The 8,626-nt window shown below is 56.7% G+C and overlaps 1 protein-coding gene across 1 annotated transcript; it reads right to left on the reverse strand.

Moving 5' to 3' along the window:
* Positions 1 to 7,847, reverse strand: MMP9 (matrix metallopeptidase 9). Its single transcript, XM_004746303.3, has 13 exons — positions 7,662 to 7,847; positions 6,936 to 7,168; positions 6,428 to 6,576; positions 5,999 to 6,127; positions 5,739 to 5,912; positions 5,327 to 5,500; positions 4,806 to 4,982; positions 4,550 to 4,705; positions 3,429 to 3,699; positions 3,165 to 3,304; positions 2,704 to 2,854; positions 2,511 to 2,614; positions 1 to 316 (listed from the first exon to the last, which is right to left on the reverse strand). Exons 1-13 carry the CDS (start codon positions 7,797 to 7,799, stop codon positions 198 to 200), a joined length of 2,115 nt encoding a protein of 704 aa, XP_004746360.1. The 5' UTR covers positions 7,800 to 7,847; the 3' UTR covers positions 1 to 197.
* Between the last annotated feature and the right edge of the window lie 779 nt (positions 7,848 to 8,626).

Genomic DNA, 8,626 nt, shown 5'->3' on the forward strand with positions numbered 1-8,626 from the left:
TCAAGGTTAAAGAATCCAAGTTTATTAAAAACATTCCAGCAAAAAAGGAAGGTGGAAAGAGGGGGGCCCAGCCCACCTCGACTCTTCCGTGTCCTCCAGAACAAACCCACCAGTTCGTATCCGGCAAACTGGCTCCTTCGCCATTGGGATGGTCCCCCTAGGATCTTTTCTGCAGTGCCGAAGCAGGATGGGAAGCCCTAATCCTCGGGGCACTGCAGGAAGTCAAAGGTCACGTAGCCCACTTCGTCCACCTGGTTCGCCTCGTGCCGAGAATTCACACGCCAGTAGAAACGGTCCTGGCAGAAGTGGGCTTTCCCTGCGGGGGAAAGGCAAGTACAAGAGAGGTGATGCCAACCCTCCCACAGACACATACAGAAACAGCAGCAAGATTTTTACCATTGTCCCTCTTGCCCGTTCTAGATCTTTCCAAGCTTTTCCTAGGACGCCTCCATCTCCCCCCGACACAGAGATGTCGGAGGGCAGAAAACCTCAGTGTTTGGCACCGAGCCTGGCACACAGTCAGAAAAACTACTGGGACACCTGGGTGACTCAGCTGGTTAAGTGTCTGCCTTCCACTCAGGTCATGATCCCAGGATTTAATCCCACTTGGGCTCCTTGCTCAGCAGGGAGCCTACCTCTCCCTCTGTCTGCCACTACGCCTGCGCGTGCTCCCTCTCTCTGAGAAATAAATAAATACACATATAAAAAAATAGATCTTTAAAAAACAAAAGAAAGAAAGAAACTATCAGGATCTGATCTGCCCTCAAACCCTTCCAGCATTCCTGTGTTCCCTCTGCTCCACACCAGCCGCATCAGAACGCCTCAAGGTCACTCCTAGCTTTGGGCCTCCGTGCTGCCTGTTCCCTCTGCTTGGAAGCTTCTCCACCAGACTGTCCGAGGGCTGTCATTCGACATTCATTCATTCAGTCATTCATTTCATTGAATATTTATAATGCTCAGCACCTTTAGGGGCACTGGGGGGATGAAGCAGAGACAAAAATGCAGGCACGATCTCTGTTCTGCGAGGCTCACACTCCCATGGGATAAGAGAGATGATTAACAAGCAAACATGTAAGTAAATGAGACTGTGACAATGTAGAAAGCTATGAAGGAAATAAAAAACAGGGGGTGACTGGGTGGCTCCGTGGGTTAAGCCTCTCTGCCTTTGGCTCGGGACATGATCTCAGGGTCCTGGGATCAAGCCCCGCATCAGGTTCTCTGCTCAGCAGGGAGCCTGCTTCCCCCTCTCTCTCTCTGCCTGCCTCTCTGCCTACTTGGGATCTCTCTCTATGTCAAATAAATAAATAAAGTCTTTTTTAAAAAAGAAAGAGAAAGAAAGAAATACAAGCCAGTGAATAGAATAACTCATGAGGGCCGGGGAAGTCCTGTTTGAAAATAGAGCCTAAGTGCTGAAAGCCGAAGGGAAAAAGGGAAGCAGCCCTTGGACAGTCTGGTGGAGAAGCTTCCAAGCAGAGGGAACAACTGGCGTGGAGGCCCAAAGCTAGGAGTGACCTTGATGCGTTCAAAGAGCAGCCAGAGGCCGATGCGGCTGGTGTGGAGCAGAGGGAACACAGGAGTGCTGGAAGGGTTTGAGGGCAGATCAGATCCTGGTAGTTTCTTCCTTTCTTTTGTTTTTTAAAGATCTATTTTCTTACATATGTATTTATTTCTTTATTTATCAGAGAGAGAGAGGGAGCACGTGGGAGCACGAGCAGTGGTAGTGGCAGACAGAGGGAGAGGTGGGCTCCCTGCTGAGCAAGGAGCCCAAGGAGCCCAAATCCTGGGATCATGACCTGAGTAGAAGACAGACACTTAACCAGCTGAGCCACCCAGGTGTCCCAGTAGTTTCTCTGACTTTGGAAGAGGTCTGGAATCGCCCCCAACACCATGGCCCTCGGCTCCTGACCACTGCCTACTCCTAGGGAATATCTTTATGGTATTCAACAAGCAGTATTGCGTGGACCAGGATATTTGCAAAGGAGATGGTGAGAAGTGAGTATTTTGGTAGTAGAGTCAAGAGAACTTGTCAACCGACCGCATGTGAGTGGTGAGGAAGAGAAAACAAGTATAACTCCAGCTATCATCCCCATTTTACCGACGGGAAAGCTGAAGCACAGTTATGGATTGCCTTTTTTTTTTCTTTTTATCACTGTATCTCCCGTGTCAGGATAGCACCTGGCATATTATAGGCACTTGATAAATATTGTCATATAAAGGAATGAGCCTCCAGGCAAACCATGTGTCTCCCCCCAACCCCCTACTGTGGGGGAACGAGCTTCCAGCCAGGGACGTAGGAAATCTGGGTTTTAGTTCTGGTTGTTCCCTTGTGTCCTTTTATGATCTGGGAAAGGTCCCTGCCTCTAGAGCGAACTTCATCTGTGATGGGGATTTTTTTTTTTTCTTTTTTCTTTTCCGTCTCTCAGAATTTGACCAATCAATTAGGCCGACTAGCGTGGGAAGCGGGGCGGGGCGGGGCGGGACCGGACCCGACCGCGGTCTGCAGCCCTCACCTTGGTACTGGAAGACGTTGTGCGAGTTCAAGGGCACTCCGGGAAACTCCTGCTCCACCGAGCCGAGGCTCTTGGGATCGACCCTCTGCGCCTTCACGTCGAAACTGCAGAAGTGGGGAAGAGACCGGTGCTGAGCCGAGGGACGGCAGATGGCGCCCGGGGTCCCCCTGCCGGCGGTGGCCGTGGCTCTCACCTCCAGAAGCTCCGCCCGCTGAACAGCAGCACCTTCCCCCCGCCTTGCGGGAGGGCCCCAATGACTTGGGCCACCTCGGGGCCCAGGCCCAGCTTGTCCAGACGCCTCGGGCCTAGCACCGACGAACCTGTGTACACCCACACTTGGCGCCCTGCAGGGGAGAAGAGCCACATCGGTCTGGGGGCAGGGAGTGGACACACATTGTCCTTGGATGTCAAGAGAAAAAAGCCAGCGAGGCCTTTCTGCGCCTGACGTGCCCGCAGTCTTGCCCACGGAGCCGAACCGCTCGGTAGGACCACGCAAGGGGACGGTGAAGAGCGGCTAAATGGCACCCGCCAGAAGGGGGCGCGTTTTTCTAATCCGCAGAAAATGTTCCGCGGATTTCTCTGGGTCTCTTGATCCTCCTGGATTGGCGAGGATGTAGGTGGCGGGGACCGGGGAGGAAAAAGGAGGAGACTAACCAGAGAAGAAGAAAATCTTCTTGGTGAGCGGGTCCTCGAAGACGGAGTCCAGCTTGCGGGGCAACGCAGGCCACGAGTCAGTGATAAGGAAAGGGCCCTGCACCGGGCGCCCCTTGCCCTTGGAGAATTGCCAGTACTTCCTGGGCATGAGAAAAGGGACTAGTGGGACACTGAACTTTGAACCGAAGGCCAGTGGCCAGAGAGGGGCAGGCACGTCCCTCCTCACAGGTCCCCTCCCCCAGCCACACATCCCTGCCCCCTTACCCATCCTTGAACAAATGCAGACGGTTCCTGATCTCTGCGATGGCGTCGAAGAAGTTCACTTTGCATATATCCTCTGCCGGGTGGAAAGTCACTGTAGTGGTCTCAGAAGGGCCCGCAGTGGGGGGACCTGTGGGGCCAGCTGCAGGGGGGCCTGTGGGGCCAGTAGTGGGGCGCTCTGAGGGGCGGGTAGTTGGTGGCCCGGTAGGGCAGACGGTTGGTGGAGCGGTGGGCTGGACGGTTGGAGGCCCTGGTTCAGGGTCCTGGCGAGACCCTAGAAAGAGACAGCTGTTGAGATACCCTCTACCGTGTGCACGTCGGCGCTGCTATAATATATGCGGCCCCAAACCCCACGAATGAGGCCCCTGGCACTCCTTCTCCTCACTTTGGGTGTTGGACCTGCATTCCTCCACCGCTGATAGGCTGATATTCCTCCCCCCACCACCCCGTACATTCACCTTTTATTCCAATTACGTCTGTCCAATCCCTGGGCTGTGTTGGGCTCTGACTGGGCCCTATGAACCCAAGACATGGAGGAGCTCTCCCTCCCCCTCCAGGCTAGTGGAAAAGAAGTGTGTTCTGGGCACTCAGTGCTAAAAGCTTTATAAACTCACTATGGTTCATTTGACTTAAAAAAAAAAAAAAAAAAAAAAAGGCAAGTACATTCTTTAATATCTCCATTTTAAGTGAGAGAATAATACTAATGATCATAAGTGATAACAATAAAATATTCAACACTTCTATGGTGGCTACTATATGTCAGGCATTATTCTAACTCATTTAAACCTCCTAACAACCCTGTGAGGCAGATACCATTATTAGCCTCATTTCACAGGTGAGAAAAATGAGGGATGAAGTAACATCCATGGTCACCTAGCCAGGACGTGGATGGACTGGCATCTGAACCCACGTCTGTCTCAGTCTAGAGTCTGGGCTCTTTATCCCCATCTCCAAACACTGACCAGGCAGCATTTGGCCCCACTGGCTCCAGGCTTTCCCACAGATTAAGTGTTGAGGTCCCCCACTGCCCCCTCGCCTACTATTTCCCCATTCTGGGTATAGCAAGAAAACCCAGCCCTGCTCTCTGTCCCCACCCCACCCCCCATCCCGGCTCCAAGCCTCACCATACAGATACTGGATGCCCTTCACATCGTCCTCATGCAGTGGGGGTCCCTCGGTGAAGCTGTACATGGGGTACATGAGCGCTTCTGGCACCGATGAGTGATCTAAGCCCAGAGCGTGGCCAAACTCATGGGCGGCCACAAGGAACAGGCTGTATCCTGGAGGAAAGAAGTCTCTGAGATAGGAGTCCGGGGCGGACCGCCCAGCCCTGGCCATCCCTCCCCCAAACCACTGCTCCCACCTTTGATCCTTGCTCACCTTGGTCCGGGCAGAAGCCCCATTTCTTGTCTCTGTCGAAGTTAGAGGTGGTGGCGCACCATAGGTGCCCATCTCCGCGGCCCTCCCTGGTGCAGGTCGAATACTCCTTGCCCAGGAAGATGAAGGGGAAGACACACGGCTCCCCCGCGGAGTTGCCCCCGGTCGCCCTGGAGTCGACTGGAGAGACAAAGGGCCTTGGGTGAGCCAGGTGAGTGGGCCCAATAAGGGACCACATGCGGGCCAAACAGGGAGCTAGACAATCCTGATGTCCTATTTTAAAAGCCTAGGAGAGGCCGGGAACGTAGCGGGCTAGGTGGTGGGCGGGGCCTGGGGACCCGAGACTAGGGGAGAGGCAGCAGGCTAGGCTAATAGGTCAAGACACAAGGATGCCGGACCGGTTCGTGGACCTCAGGGGGAGGGGCTATGGGGAGAGACAAGCCAATGGGTGGAGGAGCCACGTTTCCCGGACCAATGCGGAGCTAGGGGGCGAGGCTTGAATCTGATAGGTGGGGTCCAGGTACCTCGGGTCGGGCAGAAGCCGTAGAGTTTGTCCTGGTCATAGTTAGCGGTGGTGGCGCACCAGCGGTAGCCGTCCGAGCGACCGTCAGTGGTGCAGGTGGAGTAAGATTTGCCCTCGAAGGTGAATGGAAACACGCAGGGCTTGCCCTCCCCATTGCCGTCCTGGGTGAAGAGTCCTGGAGAGGCCCACGCGATGACCCGAAGGCGCCATGAGTTCATGGACCCACACACCCTCTATGTACTCCTCCCCTCCCCTCCCCATTTCACAGATGAGAAACTGGGCCCAGAGAGCAAGAGAGTGACTTGCAGGCCGCACAGCACTAGTGGCAGAGCCGGGATTAAAACCAAGGGTTCTGGCCCCTGGAGGGTGGCGGGAGCCGCTCCCCCCCGCCCCCGCCGCGACCCCGCACTCACTCTCGCTGGGGCAGAAGCCGAACCGGCGGTCGGTGTCATAGTCCGCCGTGGTGCTGCACCAGGCCACGTTGTCGGAGCGGCCGTCCGTGGTGCAGGCAGAGTAGGAGCGGCCCTCGAAGGTGAAGGGGAAGTGGCAGGGGGCGCCATCTGAGTTTCCGAAGTAGGTCGGAACCACTGTAGGAGGAGGCGGGACAGGGTCAGGGCGCCGGGCGATGAAGAGAAGAGAAGGGGATGGGGGCCAGGGAGGCTCAGGATCTCACCGACGCCCTTGCCCAGGGACCACAACTCTTCATCGTCGAAGTGGGCGTCTCCCTGAATGCCCTGGCCGGGAGGAAAGGCGTGTGCCAGGAGCCCGTCCTTGCCATCGAAGGGATACCCATCTCCGTGCTCTGGAGAAGCAGGTGGAGAAGGGAGTTAGCCGAGTGCAGTTGTGCAGCTGGCGCGCTGCCCAAGGGCGCTGCAACGTCTGTGGGCTGAGATCCGGTCTCCCAGCAGCTGTCCGAGCCTCGCGTCCCCGCGCTGTGCCGCGTCGGGCAGGAGGGGGCGCATAAGGGCCAGCGGCGGGCACAGCTGCGGGGACAAGTGAGACTAAGCCGGGTCCAGCGCCCTCTCTATTCTCTCGTGGTCCTCCCTCCTCTGTGCTGTCCCTGTCCAAGACCCTCCCGGCTTTCCCCTTCTCGCGTTCTCACCCCTAACACCAAACTGAATGACGATGTCGGCTTCGGGGCCGTACACGCGAGTGAAGGTGAGCGGCGTCACTGCGCTCCAGAGCGCGAAGGCGCGGGCGAAGGCGTCGTCGGTCACGTCGCGCGGCAAGTCTTCAGAGTAGTTTTGGATCCTGCAGGGGGAAGGCGGGAGGGCAGAGGTCAGAAGTGAGGCCGGAGCCGGTCCAGTAGCAACACCCGTGTCTCAGCGACCTCAATAAAGCACAAGGCTCCCTGCGTTCCAGGCTTTCATCTACAAAGCACTTTCAGACGCATTTTTCTCCTGGGACGCTCACAGTGGCCCGAGCAGGAGGACCCAGGACTGCGTGCGAGACCCATTTTTCTGAAGGAGAAACAGGGGCGCTGAGGTGGAGACACTTGCCCCGGGCGGCACATTTAAGCCCAATGTTCGGGCTAAGGACGAGATCGCTGCCGGCGCGGGGTCTGGCTCTCCCGTCCCCCTCCTCCGCCTCCGCGGGGCCCGGCGGCGCACCAGTAAGTGATGTCCTGGTGGTGCCACTTGAGGTTGCCCTCAAAGGTCTGGAACCTGCCCAGGTCCGGAACGCCGCAGCGCGGGGTCCGCATGGCCTCCAGGGTGGTTTTGTCCAGCTCTCCAGTCTCGGGCAGAGACAGGCGCCTCTGGAGAAGCCGCAGCGCCGAACCCAGGGACTCCTCTTTGTCGTTCATCTCGCCCACGAGAGTATAGCCATAGCGAAACAGATATTCCTGGAGGTGGGGGGGGGGGCAGAGATAGTACAGAGCCCTGACTTTCCTTACCCTCCCCTGCCTGGATTCCATCTGTCCGGGCACTCAGGGACTAGCAACTACCCAGGACTTGGTACCCTGGATACCAGTGCTGGTGCCCACCCACTAACTCCCTTCCCTGTAGACATCCTCAGCTTCTTCCCACTCCTGGAGACCCCTGGCCCATGCCTACCTCAGGGCCCCCTAGCATTTACCACTGTGTACCCCCAACATCTGCCCACTCCAGAACCCTCCATCATGGCCCATTGCCCACCTCAGAAACCCTTACTAGCCATTTCTGCCATCACTGTCCCGAGCCTCCACAGGACCTCCAGGACCTGATCCTGGACACCTCTATTCTCCAGATATGCCCATCACCCCCAACTTGCCCCAACGTCATCTCCTCTGAGCCCCCATGCCCTCCCTGCGAATCCTGGTCAGCCTTCCCCAACTCCAGATTGGGGTGTTAGCGTACCTGTGCCAGCTGCTTATCAGTGAGATTAGCTCTCCAATCTCCCGGGAAGACCACCAGGGTGGGGTGGTGTGGTCTGGGAGCCGCAGAGCAGCAGCCCAGCGCCAGGAGCACCAGGACCAGGGGCTGGCTGGGGCTCATGGTAAGCGTGGTGGTGTCTAGCTTCAAGCTGTACCCGTGGGGGCTTTAAGAAGGCGCTATTAACTGAATCAGTAACCCCGCCCCTCACTGGCAGGCGGGGGCTGACTCAGGGGATGGGGTGTGTTGGGGCGGAGGGGGCAGCCCCAGCATGAGAAGGCAAAAAAAGGGCTTACACCACCACCACCTCTGCCCCCCTGTCCACGGTTCCCAGTGCCCAGTCAGGCAGGACCCCAGACCCACAGGAAACCACAGGCCCATAGGGGAAAGGTTGGGTTTTGCAAACTGCAGAGCTTGTGGGAACTGAATGAAAGCCAGGGAGGGAGCTGAGCCTTGAAGGACTCCCTGAGCTCACCACCTGAAGGCCCGGAGTGGTCAGCCCAAGGGAAGGGAATGGAGGAGTCCCCAGGGCGTCTTCCTGAACCCAGTGATCCCCCTTCCTGGTCAGACCCCATCCATGAGACCCTTCCCACATTGCTAGACTCTGTCCTCTTTTCTCTTCACTGGAAGCGTTTCTTGGCAGCTTCCTCTCCCTGCCCCGCCTCGGGGCAGAAAGAGTGGGCTCTGCTAGGCAGGAATTGGGGAATTCTGCCACTGCAACCCTTGTCTTCCACAGGCTGAATCTTTCAGGATAGTAAAGGGGGAAGTTTATGGCATCTGGAAGCCAGCAGACACCCTTCACGCTCCTCCTTCAGCGCCTCCTGCAAATGTCCTACTACTCTGAATCTGCTTTCTCAGCTGTGAAAAAGGGCCCTTTGTCCCTAAATTGATGTGAAGATAAAATGAGATCAAACACAGAAGATGCGTACTAAACATTGTTACAAGTCGTC

The sequence above is a fragment of the Mustela putorius genome, unplaced genomic scaffold (genome assembly GCF_011764305.1).
Source record: "Mustela putorius furo isolate JIRA1106 unplaced genomic scaffold, ASM1176430v1.1 tig00000592_pilon_pilon_pilon, whole genome shotgun sequence".
NCBI classification, from domain to species: domain Eukaryota; kingdom Metazoa; phylum Chordata; class Mammalia; order Carnivora; family Mustelidae; genus Mustela; species Mustela putorius.

Coding starts and splice junctions, on each gene's coding strand:
- MMP9 (XM_004746303.3), bottom strand. CDS start 7,799: ATGAGCCCCAGCCAGCCCCTGGTCCTGGTGCTCCTGGCGCTGGGCTGC. Junction 7,169..7,661: donor CTGATAAGCAGCTGGCACAG/GTACGCTAACAC, acceptor CCCCACCTCCAG/GAATATCTGTTTCGCTATGG. Junction 3,305..3,428: donor CTGCATTTGTTCAAGGATGG/GTAAGGGGGCAG, acceptor TCTCATGCCCAG/GAAGTACTGGCAATTCTCCA.